General features: G+C 36.9%; 1 protein-coding gene across 6 annotated transcripts in view; it reads left to right on the forward strand.

The window, feature by feature from the left end:
- The first annotated feature begins 1472 nt into the window (after positions 1 to 1472).
- LOC111330647 (doublesex and mab-3 related transcription factor 3, truncated) overlaps positions 1473 to 17827 on the forward strand; it is a 37136-nt gene continuing 20781 nt past the window's right edge. Inside the window, exons 1-2 of one of the 6 annotated variants that reach the window (XM_088745079.1) lie at positions 1473 to 1497; positions 2720 to 2830. Coding sequence is in view for 2 of the 6 variants with exons in the window: in XM_022935545.2 (XP_022791280.2) it covers positions 12160 to 12253 (94 nt within the window). In the remaining 4 variants the exon portion in view is untranslated. Of the gene's footprint in view, positions 1498 to 2719; positions 2831 to 11119; positions 11141 to 12125; positions 12254 to 14072; positions 14279 to 14823; positions 14882 to 17827 lie in introns of those variants that run through there. The other 5 variants (XM_088745081.1, XM_088745080.1, XM_022935545.2 and 2 more) reach the window with 5 other exon arrangements.

Genomic DNA, 17827 nt, shown 5'->3' on the forward strand with positions numbered 1-17827 from the left:
AAATGTGTGTATACTCTAGGATAAAAGGAAAGGTATCAGTCAGGTTAACCAGTTGCAGAAATAAAAGAACAAATTGATTAAAATAAGAAAACATTTGTCATGTTAGTTCCTGGTTCGTCAAAATATGGAAATCATTTGAATGAAGCTTCCTGTTTTGAGTTAACAACAATCTTATCTACTAATACGGATAATTATTTTATGGGCTGAGGTAGATAATTCATTAATTGTCTCGAGCGTAAGATTTGACTTTCCCTGCAGCAGATTAAAGAGTTTTTGCTTGTTAGGCATTAACTTGATCAATCTAAATCTTTTCCAAACGACGACATAATTTTCCGAAATTACTCGAATACGAATCGAGCAATAGAGAGAATCTGTTATTTGGTTATGGCTGAGATACCTGTCTCTTGAAACGGTTCGTGTATGCATTCAAACTTAAACACATGACAAAATACAGTACAGGTACAAAAGTTTCTTCTTAAAGAAAAGATGGATTCATTTTAGTAGCGCATTCATAAAAAATAATTAGGAAATTTAGTTCTGATAGCACATCGTATTACAGATTGAATTGATCAGACTAGCTCTTTCTTCAAAGTAGACAATTAAATACTCATTTATGAAAGAACAAATAAAATTATTTTCAACCAACAAGATTTTCTTCTGTATTTTAATGCGCAGTCTCAATTTTCACCTGAATAAGGAAATTTCAAACGAACTATCGAATTTTTGCGTTTATATTATTAGCTTAAGTTAGCTGATATCACTAATTTGACAGTCTAAAACGTCATCATGATGTTTTAAAACAGATGGTTTTTCCAACGGTAAAAGTGGAAAATATCGGTAAACGTAACAGCCTTTAACGTTTCCAAGAATTTCAATAACAACCACGTTGTTCGTCTTTTGTAATTATTATCGCTCCGGAGAAACATAATTGAATTTAAATAAATTTCAAGTGAGTTGTGCGAAAGAAAAGGCTCTTTAAATGTATATGAAAGAGTTCTCTAGCGTTCTGTCCTCTCTATAGTCTCCTTCGCAGCCGTTGTTTGGGCTCGTCACGCAACGCTCCCTCCCTCTACAGATCAATTTAGGCGCGCGGTCAAACAGAGATAATATATGAAGGAGAACATGGACAAACTAAAAAAAAGATGTGTTGGACGATTTCTATAACTTTGGTTTGTGTCTAATGTTTGGATGGCTCTTAAAAGACGAGATCGTACGTTTGGCTTTTAACTTCTTTGATTGACTTTCAACAGAGACAAGTGAAATGAAATTGCTTGGTCAATTTTTTGCACTTGACTGCTTGAGCGTGAGTCGAAAAAAGGGACTGCGAAGTGGCGTAGCCTGAAAACACAAATATAAGAATCATAAATATTTAAAGGAGGAACTTTATCTGAGCGTGACCGGAATATATTCATTGTTTGATTGTTTGTTTTCTAACAGATGGACAGAACGCGGGGAGGGGAGGAAGGGAGAAAAATGTCAGGTGTCTGTTGATGTAAGGTACGCCTAATACGCGTTTTATCGTAGCAGGACAATGATCAACTCCAAACTTGCTTTTGACCGTAATTCTCTCGCTCTATATAAAGCGAACCATTGCCTCTGATGTTTTGGGAAACAGTCTTTTTGTCTCTTAACCATCGAATTGCGACCCTTAGGAATAAATTAATAAAAATAATTATTGAGGGTGTTACATATACAGAACATTTTATCCCAACGGCACGTCCACACATTTCCGTATTCGTTTGAAAACGCAACTTTCGAGTCCACTCGTAGCGTTTTCGCATCGTTTTCTCCCGTCCACACGTACACGATGAATCGATTTAAAAACGATAATAACTTTTAAATGATAACGCGACAGCGCATGCTTAACTCATGCGTATTCGCTATTATGAGCTTGCGAAGTGAAATGGAATAAATAATGTGAGGTAATTTTTTTTTAAAAGTTCTATTTTCGTCCATCTACTCGTACACGCGAAAAAGGCCTTTTCAGAAAGTTGCATTCTCGTTTTCAGTGATCGTTTCCAATGGATACGTATGGAAGAAAGCCGTAACTTTAAGGAAAAAGTTGCGTTTTCAAATGAAAACGGATACGTGTGGACGGGGCCTTGCCGAAATTTCACTGTCAAGCATAGGCTAAGACGACTGACAGATCCGGAGATCTCGTCAGTTTTCGGAAAAAGCAATAGATTACCATAATCCCATAATCTCCAGGAATAGCCATGAAGTGATAAGTTGTTTTCACGATTGTTGTTGTTATTGCCAGCAGCAGCTGTTCTTGCTATTCTCCTTGCTGTCTTAGCTAAATACGCAAAGTATTTGAAGTTGATTTGTTCCATATATATAACCATTGACTGGTTAAAACACACGAGCAGTGGTATCATTCAGAAACCCCCCGTACTGTACGTGAAACTATGCACTCTGTAACGGAAACCTTCCGCAAGCTGACATCTCGAAAACGTCCCCTTTTTTAGCGAGGTCATTTAATGCTCCGGAGCTCACTTTCTCTAAAACGAAAATTTAGGCTTAATCTTTTTTTATTAGTTTTCTTCTATCATTAGAGAGTTTTTAAAATCAATTATGTCAGGAAGCTGAAATTCTCGCCATGTACGATGGATATAAGAAAACATCCGTCCATGAGTGTTTTTTATAGCTTAATCACTTCCGGTTGTTTTTAAAGGCGCGCTACATGTAACTTATACTTATCATTAAATTACGATTACAGAGCACAAGGCGCTTGGCAATCACTTTGGGAAAAACACCGTCAAAACAGATTTTTCTAAGAAAACAACTCTTCTTCGTGGTAAAAAGGTGGACGTCCTCGTTTTTTAAAGAGGTAAAGTTCTAAAATTTTGTTGTAATTTACGACCTTAAAACGTAAACAAATTAAATTTGACGTTGTTGACTGCGTAATGAAAGTTTTGAGTACAGCTTCGGGTACAAAAAAAGGCCTTTACAAGTTTGAGATGTTTGTGATCTTCCAGTTTTTTAACAATATCAAGAGATGATTGAGAACTTACTATGTTTGAATGACATTTGTGGTTTTCAATTTTATTGCAGTTTAAGTTTGCTTTTTAAATACTCCGTGTGACTTACAAAAATATCCGAAATAGAACGGATATTATGTCTAAACGTACTGTTAGAAGTGGTTCTATTTCTCAGTACTCTTTTAAGGTCAGAGTTTGTATATTTTATCGTTTTATATTCAAGTTATGCGTCGGCAATCCTTTAGAACATTTGCCATCCTTACTCCCTCACAGTCATTTTTTATTTATCCTTTGTCCTAATATGTTGCTTTCCATACCTTCAAACTATAAACAATTTTTGGTTCTCTACTCGTGGAATTAGTTTTGCATGTTACAGATTGATCACTTTAAGAGACGTGACTTTAGTCATTTCAGACTAATCGTGTTTCTGACTTCCTCTTACATTGGGGGCTGTCATTGTGTTTTTCCTAATGCCCCATCAAAATGCTTAGTTTTTAGACGACGTGGTCGAAACAGTGACGCAAAGTCTGACATTAAGTCTGCTAACATTTCAAATTTCGCGAACCTAATTAAGGACGATTCTTGTCGTCGCTCACCATTAACATCTCCCTTCCCAAGTCCTTGTTCGTCCATTAGCTAACCGTGTTATAAATGAATTTCAAATCTCATTTCATTTCATTTTCTAAATTAAATTTCCCCTTATGTTTCAACGGCGTATAACGAGATGTTTAATTTATTTACAACTCCAATTAAGATATTCTCAAAAACGCAGTCCTTTTCAAAGATGAGTGTTTGCCGTCAGGAGCTGAAAAGTAAGGACCTAGACTCTTTAAGGCTTGGAGAAGAACTTTCTTATCGTAGATCTTAGATTGTTTTGAATTCCCTTATTAACCCTTTAACTCCCATGAGTGACCAAGAGAGAATTTCTCCTTACAATATCAATACAATATCAAGCAGACAAGTAATAAGAATAAGGAAAAAAGAAAATGGGGAGATCATCAATTGATCCAATACCAAATTCTCCAAACTTACACGATAAGAATTGTATGGCAGACAGTGAGGAGAATTGCTAATGAGATCTTGGCAGTTAAAGGGTTGAGTTGTTGAGAAACGTGATGATCAAAGTTTGCTTAGCGTCGAACTTTCCGTAACACTCAATCCCTAAGATAAACTTTGACCAAGTTTTTCAGCTCAGTTCCGGAAGAGTTAATCCAATACGAAGACTTGTTTTTGAAAAGTGTTAATTCCTTAAAAGGACTCTAATTTGATACATACACGACTCCTCCCTCAGGAAAAGTTAAGGATTTCAGCTTTCCGTTATTAATTCTTAAAGTTATCTTGTCAATCCATGGTTGGTAAAAAAAGTGAAAGTTCCATATTTGATCAATGAAGAAGAATAATCAAATTGGGCGAACACGACCCATTAGGTCAAATCATCCCCTTACATCTGGTAGCAAGGAAAATAGCTCCCCCCTGCCCTTAGTACAGAATGTTGTAAAGGCGAAGTTCCGCATCTAATCCTTCGTCGAGCCTCTTTAAAAAAAGGTTTTAGCTACTCACATTGTAGTGATAGTAAAAGACCACTAAAGCGATTGAAACGAGGGTAGTTATTTTCAGAAATTTACAGTAGCCAAGGCCAAATGGTACTACTATTTCAAAGTGTCCAGCACTTCGGTGTTACAACTAATTTGTCTAAAAAAATACTTCTATGTTCAATATTTCATAAGTATTGCTCAGCACTCCAACACCTCCAAATCGCAAGAGACTTTGGTAAGAACTCAAACTTAGCGCGTGTAGCGTGCGAATTTTCCTGAATAGCTGCTTTCAAATTTAGATGTGAGAGAGGCAACACAGGAAACGATCTAATCGCATTAAGCTTTGTTATCGCCGTAACTGCTCGCCCTTTTGAGTTCCGCTGGGAGACTCGCTCATAGCTTTATATGAACTGAAAAGCTTGCTTTCCTCAACGTCATCATGAGTTGCCCACTCATCTATTTCTACACACTGACTTAGTCAGCTTTTTACTAAGTACCGATAGCGGTGACTTTCGTGAAGTTTAGAGCTTAAACACGTCAAAATGATCTTGGCCCGTAACGTGTTTACAACACCCACGCTAGATCACGTTCTAGCGTTTCTATTTCAATGCAAAAGGTCAGCAATCTTCAGTCATGTATTATTGATGAAAACTACATTAATAGAATAAACCGTACTTTAGTCAACAATCTCAGTTTCGCATAGTTTCTACTACAGTCTTTCGGGGACATGGATAACACACCCAGTACCAGGTTTGATTGAGGTAATGCGGCAGCAGCTACGGACCAAACCCTGCAGCGAGTCGTTTATCAAAGTGGGAAACGGAAATGATAGCAAAGGCTGCTAGAACTACGCACGCGATTTTCGCCAGCAGACTTTCAGGGTTAAGGTGCGAGACCTGCTCTTCTGTTTTTGACAAGACATAAAACCAAATTGGCGCGCGAATATAGGATAAAAATAAGATAAAATATGCCGCTTGATACGAAATTATGACAACTGGTGAAAAAAAACAGATTAATGGTGAGGAAATTTGATAAAAACAATTAAGGCTTACAAGGTTACAGATTCCCTTACAACTAGTGCATGATAAAAAAAAACTAGACGGATCCAGGTCGTTCGGCATCCACTGAATAATTCTCTATTCCGTAGATAGAGTACGTTTTGTCAACACATATTCGCCGGGTAGCGATTTATCCGTTGGATAGCGTTTTCTGCTCTTTGAACGACTGAATATGATCAATAACGCGGTGACAAGGCCATATGATAATCCATTGTAGAAATAGTACTTGTTGAGAAAATATCGAGGAAAATACAGCATTTGATTTCGCAGCTCCTTTGTTTCAATGGATTTACAATCGAGTTTCATTCAGAACTTCATAATTGTACATCCTTAGCAGTATAAGCACATTAAATGAAGTTGTTGGAGGCTTGAATATTTTACCATTGTGAAAGGCTCCCTCATATCGTACATTTATTAAATATAGTTTCATTCTCAGACCTGAAAATTTAGAGCCTTCTAGCTTGAAGAGCTAAATGAGCAATTGCATTTTAGAGAACTTTTCAGTAGCTTCCAATTGGGTGGTTACAGTTTACATGTCAGCAAACAGCACAAGCTCAGGGATTGCGAGTTTTCCATGGAGAGCTTTGATAAAGAGTCATCTGCGAATAACAACCACTTGTCTTGGAAGGTGTCCTTTTAGTTGTCAATTGAACTGAATGTTAGCCTCGATGATTAAGTTCAGTATCTTCCCTGATATCTAAAGATATCTTTTAGGTACAATTAAATCGTCCAGTAATGTAACTATATAAGGCTAGGATAAAAGTAGGTCGTGTTTTTTTATTTCCTCTTGCAATGATTTGCGTAAATTAGATATGCAAACAGGAAAACAGCGAAATGTTTGAAAGCGAAGAGTCAACCACGATGATAAAGGTTATGCATGAGTTCTGCACAGTCATGTAAGGCCGGTTTACCTTAAGGCGACTGAATGTCAAACTGCGGTTGTGACTTACATCGAAAATGAGGAAAATTTGTAGTGGCTGACTCTATTGTTGTGTTGTTATTGGCTTTACAGTTTTTGCCGAGTACTGTAAATAGCTAAAGCACTCCAACTGTGGTCACTTAAATCACTGATGTAAAAAGCACTGTTTTAGGGTTTTTTTTTTTTCATAAATCGGCTCGATTGAAAGGAGAGAAAGGCTTTGGTCAGTATTGTGGTGTGGTGTGGGTTTTGGCGTAGATCCAACTTCGCCACTCTAGAGTATGTCCGGTATGTTCTGTTCGAGGGAAGTCGTAACATTTTCTTCAAATAAACTCAGAGCTATACCGATCGACTCTTCTATGACATAAAACGTAGCGGCACTTCGAAGGCCACTTAGCTGTTCAAAATAAAAAGTACCTGCACTTGACATATATGTAAGAACTATAGGTAGATGAGTCGACCTCAGGCATATTTGGTTCCTGGCAATATATTATGTTCACTTGAGATGCTATTTTGTTTAACTTTTGCTATAATTTGTCATAATAACTTCATATTCTTATCAGTTCAACTCGTCCACCGTAATAAAGTAATAGCTTTCAATTTGATACCGCCCATGTCTTCGTTTATTTACCCCCTGGTTTATCAAGAGAGTTGATATAGTTGTAAATATTCTCTGAACTCAATATAACTCTAAAGAATAGTGCTATTACGAAGCTTGCATCTAGTCAGTGAGACTGTTACACATACTCACCGATGATGCTTCATTGTCAGCTGAAAATATACAGAACCAACTTGTGTTGTATAATTAAGGTCACCTAAACTTACGTCTCAGTAGCTTTCATTTTAATGTAACAAGCTGGTATTTCATTAGATGATCTGACATAGCCTGCACGTATTTCTATATATGTCGTCCATTTGGATAGCGAAGAGCAGACTGCCAAAGATATACAACAGCCTTGTGTAGCATATTATTCAAATTGATGAGAAATTTCAATTCTTTACCAAACGGGGGTTCCAAATAACCCTCCTCCACGCTTACTGATATTTTATTAAAAGCCCCCTAAGCAATCAAACCAACACGAAAGCGCTGCTCAGTAGCTCCCAAAGATTGTTTATTGTGCATCGTATAAATAAATGATCGCATAAGATAAGGAGAAAAATAAGAAACGAAAAGAAGGACAATTTTCTGCTGCCTGGTATATGTGGGCTGTAGCCTATTGACTAGTTATTGTCATGTCCATATTAGTATACATGTTGCTGTACTCGCCACTTTCTTGGAAATTTTTTTCAAGTGAAAAATTTGTACGTGGAAAAATTCTAGCACTGAGTAAACCTTTGCCTGAGACCTCGCCCATGTATAGGATAAGGAGTCTTTTCAAAACTTTTATTTTCATTTTCAACTTCGGAAATTTAAAGCGGTTAGGTCGTGAAGGCGACCAACAATGTATATCCTAGAAGGTAGGCCTTCGCAGTTATAAAAGGAATACATCTTTGGTATCACATGCATAGGGATTGAACCAAATTTTCCTATGCTAAATGAAGAAATTCAGTTGGTAAGAGCTGGAAATGCTCTCTCACTAAACGTAGCATCGTCAGTAATGACCAGTGGAGTATTTGAGAGAAGACGAACACGTTGCAGTAATGAAGAGAGATGTTTTTTGTCTTGTCACGAGCGTGAGACAAAGGAAAAATTCTGAGTCCCCATAATGGATCGAACCGTAAACATCTCGGATTCCCACCTAGCTACCAAGCCTTCATAGTGAACTAGGCTGTTACTACATTTATTGGTGACGCACTGCAGTGAATGCTAAGAATTTCACTGCTTTTTTATTTGATAATCTGCAATGTTGTTTAATGGTGATTGTACCATGATGCGGCAATTTAACAGTTTGTCTGTCGTTACTCAGTTCTTATTGGAATCTTTTGCGCGCGTTGGACATGCACATAAGCTTATTTCCGTTACATGTAAATGTATTCATCAGGATCGCATACATCCTAACAGGTTTGACTTTAACTTTGACCGGAATTATCTTGAACGGAAATGTTTTGTTGATAAAAATACCTGGAATTAATTCGCTTAGTAAAGAGTCTATGATTACCTGTGTTTTTTTTATGTAATTGCTGCTATTTTTAATTTAAAGTACATTCACAACTGTCCTTCAGCTAGTTCTTAGAGTCCAGTCCTGTACGTGGTTGAAGATTAGGTACTGGAAGAGTGGTTCCAAATATCGAGGAAAAAATCGAACAGAGAGGTATATAATTGCCGCTACTTGCTAAAAACTTTTATCAACCTGATTGTTCCACCTTACGTTAAAAATCAAACACTTGTGATAGGACGGGCTGCAAAAAGGAATTACGTAATGAGTTTCAGTACAGACTTTTGATTTCAGCACAGTCTAACAGGAGTGAATTTCGCGCATTGTTGCCGAACCTCAGGCCACTTTATGTAGCATATGACCCTATAGGCATCTAGAAGCCACTTTCTCCTTGAAGGAGAGTGTACGACTCGATAAGTATTCATATGCCACTTTCTAATTGAAGGACAGCTAGTTCAAACCAGATCATTCGCAGTTCCGCCATTTTGTCAGGCTTCCCGGAAAGGTTGGTGCATGGTAACCTTTTACACTCCTGTGTCGAGAGAGGCGCTGTAAGCATTATAGTTTGCCAAAAATACAGCGCAGTTATCCATTTTATCGGCTTATTTTATAAAGTGATTTCTTTTCCACTTTATTTTCTAAAAAACCTCTCAGCCACGTGCTGGAACGCGCTTAAGTAGTATTATGTGATACTGTAAGATGCTTTAGCTATATAATTATATTTTCATTTTTGGTATTCTAAGAAATCATAGAAGTGTGAAAAGAAACATAATGGAGTGCATGGTATCTTGGTGTCTTCGTCTCTAGTTTTCTTCGGCTTCATATGATTGCCGAAAAAGGAGTAAAAGGCTGCAATTTTTGGAGAAGTTGGTCAGTTCCCGTTTTGGTCTAAAAATATTGATGATAGAAAACTATCATTTATGAAAATCATGGTTGTGAAATTGCGTGTAGCGCTTGGCGGCAAAATCCACCCTGTTAAGGCCTCAAAACCTAGCTCATGCTGGGCTTACTTTCTGATTCGAGACTGCCGCTGATTGCAGTTCCGCTGTGACGTTCCCCTTTGTAACCTGAAATCTGCAGCTCAGACATTGATTATTTCATTATATGGCGACTTGTGAGTTGAGACCTAACCACAGAAATCTTCAAGTGTTTAAATTAACAGTTAAAGTTCAATAAAGACGAACGTAATCTTGCAATCAATAATAAGATAGCTGTAGCTAAAATTATAATCAATAATTCCTAAAATATAATTCCATTTGGAATATTATCGTTAACAAAAAGACAACACAGCCTTTCACAGTTAGCGTATTTGTAGAGGTCGGAATATGTCAGACCATGACATATATTAGAAAAATGCTAAGCAGAACTTTTTGTCCAAAGTTCAATATAGTTAAAATTTGCCTTAGGTCAGACGAGGCTAATTCGGCAAAGAGGGATTAATAGAGGTTATGAGATCTATTTTTTTTGGTTGTAAAATGGATGAAACGAGTCATGAGCTTGTTTGAAAGTCGGAATAGAACAAAGAAAGCACGTTACGAAACTGCACACCTCCTCCTGTTCTGATTAAAAACTAGTAATTAATTTCCTTTTTTACCGTGGTTCGGTCCTGCTGTAACGGAACTTAGAACTTTTTTTTTTTTTTAAATTACTGTAAGCAGATGATTCGGGAGAGAGTTAGCTAAAGATCAAAAGAAAGTAGCTTACATAAATGCAAATTGCCTCCAGCGAGAAAGAAGTTACTAAAATTGACTTTAAAAGATCGAAATGAGATGGTTAAGAATTTGGAAGGTTTACACGTTCTGCCATAATCAAAATTTAAACATGAACAGACCGAGAGGTCACTATGTTTAAAAATCGGGATGCGAGTGAACTTCATGAATATTTTCCCCCCAAAAAAAATTACAACAATTTTGCATGAGAAAAGGCGAGTTTTGATAATTTGCTTAGTACCACATGCAAGCTAAGGCGAGCGTTTTTTTCCACTATTAGCGGCACTTCAAAAGTCACCCCCAGACAGTTCTTTTAGTTGTCCCTGTTTGACAATAACCTGATTAATTGAGATAATGTGATTGATAGAGAATCATTCATTGTCTTGGTTCGTTTACTTAAATAAGCGAAATTACTGAAGATTTTTTTTGCATGCGGATACACATATGTACATAAGTAATTCACTGACACCGATCCATAGTTGTTCTTTATATATCTTGTGGAACATGTAATCACGTATTACCGGCTGCACAATACTAGAAGACACGTTAATAATGATTTAGATTTTACCCTAAAACACACGTTTGAAATTACTACAAACAATAAACACCTTTTCCAATTGCGTGACCATAATTCGTAATCACATGATAATCAAGCCCCTGGACGAAGACAGCGTATGTTGTCACTGTGCTAAATTTCCAGGAGCGCTAAATAAAACATATTTTTTGACGATTTAATATACTTAAAAATAAAACGATCTTTATCTGCATTGGCTACGCAAGTATGATGCAGGAAACAGAATCGTCTCAATCCTGATTTAGTTCTGGTAGCCCATCATGTGGAGGTAAAGAGAAAGATTTTTTTGTTCTTAGTCTAAGAAAATTTGCAATTTTAACAGACGCACTGGACATGCCAAATGATCGCTAACGACAAAGGTCAGACATAAGATTTGTTCTAAAAAATGAAAGAATTTTGAGAGTGCAATCCTACAGATTTACGCCCTGAGGCAGAATATGCGATTTTAGTTAGACAAGTTTCCGCGATGGGCCGGCGAAAAGTCTTGCCAAAATGAAAACTACAAGTGGATATAACCAGGTTGATATCGTAATTTGATCAAAAGACATCTTCGCTCCCAGGTGAAATATAAGTATGAAAAGAATTTCCCTAATGCAAAGGAGTTTTTCGGTGGTTTGAATGGTTTACATTTAGAAAGCGAATATCATCCAAATTTAAAGTTGACTCATTCTTAAGTGCGGTTGGAAAAACTACTTGCAGGATATTATTTCACACAATTCTCTATCGTTGTTAGCGACCAAAACCCATAGTTCGTCGCAAATTTCCTTAAGGATTTCGGAGAGCGTTAAAACTGGGTCATTCATTAAATTGCTAATAACATTAACGAAATTCGAGATCTTTAAACGGCTATTCTAAGTCGAGTCGTCAAAAATCAGTGTAAGTTTCAAACTAAGAGTTTCATTGGAGAACTCTAGAATCAAAAGGACACCGTGCTGTTTAAATAGAGTGGCAGTCGAAAGGAATTCCGTTATAATTTTTCATATAAAGCTACAAAAAGTCTGTTAATTTAAGCAGTTAGAAAGCGTCGAGAACAGAAGAAATTTTCTGAGAAGGCAACCGACGTTCGCGTGCAAATACTCACAGATGGAAGTTTTAGGATTGCGTGTTGCTATTTAAACTATTAGAAAATATTTTTTAAATTGCTCGAAGGTTTAAAAAGTTAATTATAAGTTAGTCTCCGTGACTGCTCTGTCGGAATGCCGTCTTTTTTTCATTCAATAACCGACTCTGGTCGAAACTCTTGAAATGTAATGATGCGTGTAGTGTACTCAAGGGGTACTTGGACCAATGAGTCATTATAAGACGCAGGTCTGTTTCGTTTATTTCGGAGGTTCCAGGTGTCTGGGAACATTTTGTTTTCCACTTAAGATGACAAGAAACGGTGGGTTTCAATTAATTGTTTTGAAGACATGAATCTTTAGAGGAACAAAAAAGTGCTCTCATGAATCAAGTAATCGAGTTCAAAATTTATTAGTTATATAACCTACGTTCCATGCACGTGCCTCAGATATTAGAGTAACGCATCAAATACAGTTACGGTTGTTCATATGATTATCAAGAAAGATCGGAGGTTTCCATTCCAAGGCACAATATTATATTTTGCGTTTTTCGGCTCTTTTCGCTCGGATTACGGGATTTAGGACGTTTAGAAACGATTCGCGTATGTACCACGTCGATCTATTTTAGCACTCCACCCCAACTCACGAAAGCTTTTACACTACACTGGTTAATGAAAGTAGATTCATTCAGTGTAGTATTGATTGACATTAGTAGAAATAAAGCGCCTCGCAACAATGGCGCCCTCTTTATTGTAACTTTACAAAAATGCATTTACTTGTTCGATATACAAAGCTTTTACAAAAAAAATCAAAGAGGCGGAAAACCCCGAAGCATTTTATTCATCGAGCGTCTTAAGAAAGCTCGCCCTTCTTAGAATTTAGGAACCTCGGTACTTAAGAACTTTCAGGTGTAGGCAAATCCTAGCGCATTAACTGCTGATCGAAGAGATATTTGAACTTAAATGCACCGAATAGCTAGTTCGGTGATATCTTAAAACTTTTTCCGTAGATAAAATCAACAGGAAATCGAAGAAATGGCTAATTTCCGCCTTTCCGAGTAATCATTGAAAAGGGGAATACGTTCACGTACAAGGTTTAAATCATCTGCTTTGTTCGTAATAAAAAAGATAAACGGGATTCGCGGGCAATGAGCTTACACGCTCTATAAATATCAATCAAAGGCCCCATTCTTTACCTGTGCACGTAGATATAGCAAAGTCTACACGCTTTTTTCACATCGATTCCGGTATAACGTATCACGTTCTGAAACAAGTGTGAATCACACAACTCTAATATTTTAATTGTGAATTGATATCGAAATCAAAACATAACTAAGAAAGTGTTTACAGATTTGCTATGAAAATGTGTCAAGGTTCAATGACTATAACTCTTAAGATTCAACCAAACAATACACGCACCAATTAGATTCGATAGTTTATTTTTTTCTCTTCCCATTGGTTTTTCTTAAAAAGGAACGTGTCGAAAGATCACTTGGGTATCAACAAAGTTACGAAAATTTCGGCTTCTAAAAGAACTCGTGCTTTATTTTCACCAAAATCCTCCACTTTTAACCCTTTCGATCGTACTATTGTTTACACGACAATCAACTTGTAAGAATTTAATTCTTTTTTTACTTGAACGCACGAAACAGTTCAGGCGATCAAAAATCATGAAGCTATAATTTGCATGACAAAGCGAACGAGGCAAGCCAGATCATCGAGGAAAGCGATTTTAAAAGGTCATTTCGGCGCTTCAGCGAGACAAACCAAGGTAAAACCCAGCAACTTGTTTTCGGTTTCAATTAGATCAATTGCTTTGAAACAACTGAAGAGCAGTTCATTTCGACAGGGTGCCATTAATAAAAGACTGATTCATGTGGAATATGTAAACACGTAGCTTGTCCCACCAGCTCCAATGAAAATGTAATTTTTTTTCGCGCGCTCTAAAAGAAGCGCGGGGTTTTTGTTGTATAATGAGTCTAGGTTTCAACAAAGTCATCCGAATCATCTGTTATCCTTTCCTATTCTAATATCGCGTGATATCGACATTGGTGTGGTGAATACTGGCCACGGCAAATTTGAATACATTAGGTTAGAACGGAGAGCTGTTTGTATTGTATACAAAAGGTGTGACGACAGCTTACGAAACAATGAAATCGCCTAATACAATGTAATTGTCGGCTTTTATATTATCGCCTATGTGGCGTTTGGATCAACACCAAAAAGTTTCGAAAACGCGTCGAAACACTTCAGAGTTCGAAACAAGAGGATACTTAACGGATATTCGAAAGAGCGAAACTGTAAACCAGGCAAGAGAGCATTGAGTGATTCAATATTCGGACTTCTGAGGTACGTTATAGCGGTTTACTTACAAATTCTCTTATGATTTATTAAGTGCCTTAATTTCACGATCTCTAATTTTCCTTTTTGAACTATAAGCGGTCTCTAACACCTACTCACTAGAAAATATTTAATGACTCGTCCCAGAGGTTTGAATCCCTCATTCTCAACCTCAGCCGTTTTGGCGAAAAAGTAGTCTATATAATTTTCTTCAAGCGTGTTTATCTTGTAATCAAACATTACGTATTCAATATAGAGTACATATTTACAAAGTTTTACCCCATTTTTTCGCTGATATCTTTTCGAAACAATTATACGTGTAGACGCATAACGCAGATATGAAACGAAATTCATTTGGCGGTATTTTCGGCAAAAGTTAGGCTAAAATATTCCTCCTTGGAAATGTAATTCAGTTTACAAAGTCTTTAACAAGTTGCGACAAGTCACTGACAACAGCCGGTCATTTGTTTTGCCAAAGGGGTATTAACACTTCAATGAACAACTGCTATAAGCTCAGAAACAGTTTGCCGATATTTTTGGATTTTGATTTCCTCAATTGGCAAGTGTCGATCTTGACCAATTGCTAGCTCAAGATTTTGGTTATGAGTAACTGTAAGTAGCCTAGGACTTAATATCAAAATTAACTTAACACTCAATTCACCTGCAGCGCGAAAATGTTTCATTACTGCTAAACACATTCGGTTCCTATTCTAGAACGCGCTCTCATTATATCATCATAAACAGGATTAAGGGTGTAACAACTGTGGTTGTCTAATGTCTTCTTTTATTTTGATGATGAAAAAAGCGAGGAATCCTCCTCGACTTCCAACATAGAAAATTGTTTTGTGAGAAGGCAGTTAAGCACACATGTGACTGAAGCAAAATAAGCGGGTGGCAATTCGAGGTTAAGGACAACAAGCTGCGACTTACTGTTTTAGTCATTTTGTGGACTCGAGATGTACTTTTTTCATTACATACATGAGCTCCAGAAATATCAAACTGTAAGAAGAAAAGCGCACATGTCTTCTTCGAAAAAAAAAACATAATATTTCTATAGGCCTTTGTCGCACCATCCTTCGGCTTAAAATGTCGCGGAGTGTTAATTACGCAAGCTCTAAGCGAATGCACTTAATTTTCTAGAAGGAAAACAGTTTTCTTAAACAGTCACTAACGAGATTTTTCGTCTTTCAATTTTGCACTTGCGTGACTTGCTTGAAAAGTTGCATTTATGGTTATAAGTGTGTTACGGGTGGAAAGTTGTTACCGGTTTGAAAATAACTTACAGGTTAGTATATTTGCAAAGGCCGGTTGCAGTTCTTTAAAGATCGAAAACTTAGGCAAATTCAGCCAAATTCAAGCAGTGTTTGTACAGTCACCTAGGGGGAGCGAAAAGTGTAAATTAAACCATTGTTGTCGTGATAATCTATTCCAGCCCGCTCTCGTGAGATACATTATTGATGCTTCCATTTTCTTTACTCATTGGCTTTCTGAGGTGAAAATAGAAAATGTAAGAAGTGGTAACGGCTTCAAATTGCAGGCGGATTTCGGTGTTTTGGTTCTTTCTTCAATAACGTAATTTGATTCCGTCAGTTACATAACGTTCTTGGTATATATGTATATTTATATACATATATATTTATGTATTTTTAAATTATTATCGATTGAGGTAAAAAAACGCACGATCGTTTTCTAACAGTATTTAGCAAATTATTGCGGTTGGTTTTCATTGGGTTGTGTGCAATAGACTTCCCAAGAATTAATTTTTTTTTAAAGGCTCATGCATTTATTTCAAACGTTTCACGGGAAACATGAATAAATTCTGTCTCCATTCCATACATATAGGCTGCGCTTCGTTACAGTGCACTTCGCTTGTCAATTTAATGATTTCCGTGCTTGGTTGAACGTTCATTTCGTGATGAGGACCTGTTCTTTTCGCTCGTGTTTGTGTTTATACCAGAAAAATTATAGGATCAACGTTTGAATTACAGTTGTTCGCAAACGTCACGACACCAAACAGCTGTGTCAAGCTTGTTAAAAGATCTCTGGTCTGAAAATTAATAGAAACTCTCTTGTGACTGAAAACAATTATATTTCCTTTCGCCGATCGCAAACGGAGTTTAGTCATGATATATAGGGCTAGGAACTTCCAAATGCTCAGTTCTTTACAAGAAATTCAAGACAATAAAACTGTTAATAGAGTCGTGCTTTTCTTTAAGTTAATGTATGTGTGGTATACTGTTCTAAACAATGCAACATAATTGCGTGGGCAAAAACCAATCATTTAATGTCACGTGCGTTCAATACGGTTACCCGCGAAACGCATAGATAAACTATCACTGCACTAAAGAAAAGGAGAAGGGAGGGGAGGAGAGAGATCAATGTTAAGGTTTAAAACAATTGTTATGTTTTATATTCAAAAGACGAAATATACTGTCAGTGATGTCGAGTCAAGGATCTTGGGTTAGCTCACCACTTCGTTTCTCAATTTCTCTCCCCACCCCTCCCCATCTCAAACAAAAGTAAGTTAATCAACACCCGCCGATGCTTAATGACACCAAGTAGGACTTGACCGAATGCAAATTATTACAGCTCCATTTTCAAATCGGCGCCTTTGCAAAGTCATTGTCTGCATTGGATTGTGAGTCAAACATCAAGGTGTGACTAAAGTAATTGTGCGGGGAAACTTGCTGCCTGGGCGATGAGTGCGGTAATAAATCTTCGGGTTTTATGCCCGATAATTACGAAATTGCAGTATTTTCAGAAAGCTTCAGAAAATATTATTTCCACACGTCTGCCACATGAGTTATTCATCCTTTAGGTTTCTAGATTTATGCACTTTAAGATCTCTCATTATTTCAGAAAAGTGACTTATCAAGGCAAAATTCAATGGGCTATTTCAATGATAATGCACCTTATTGTAGTTTAGCAACGCGCGTAGCAACACAACAATAGATAAACCACCCGTTGTGCCAGGAAAGTCTTTACTGAGTAATTTTATGTTTCCTTTCGTTTTCGTCTTAATTTCGTACTTAAGTTTGGTTTGGAATGACCTTAATTCATAATTAGCCAGTCCGGATAGTGTAAGGTCATTGAAGAGAACTTTTGAACATCTAATTTGGAACCAATGCCATTCGCTAAGGGAATGATTTTGAAGATCAGTATTAAATTGATTAAATCTCGTTTATGCAGTTTTTGCAGTGCTTTGGATTTCAGTTTGTGGTTTGGATTTGAAAGATGAATACTTACTTATGGGCAGCGCTGTTGAAACTATTTCTTGTCCTTGAGCTTTTTCAATTGATGATAGAGTTTATCATATACCTCTTTAAATGTATCGTGAAGTAGGACCTAGTAATAATCGTTAACTGGCTGTGTGTAATTTTTTGAAAGTTGCGGAGCTCTTTTAGTACTTTTCATTTTTTCGATGTTCTTCGAGGGTTTCGATCATCAAGCAGGGTTGACAACTTGCTAGAAATGGATGACTGCCTCAATTGATTTCATTTGAGCTATATTCCCTACGATGAACAGAATTTACACACTCGTTAAATTTCGCGTAATTAA

Source organism: Stylophora pistillata, chromosome 14 (assembly GCF_964205215.1).
Source record: "Stylophora pistillata chromosome 14, jaStyPist1.2, whole genome shotgun sequence".
Taxonomy (NCBI): Eukaryota; Metazoa; Cnidaria; class Anthozoa; order Scleractinia; family Pocilloporidae; genus Stylophora; species Stylophora pistillata.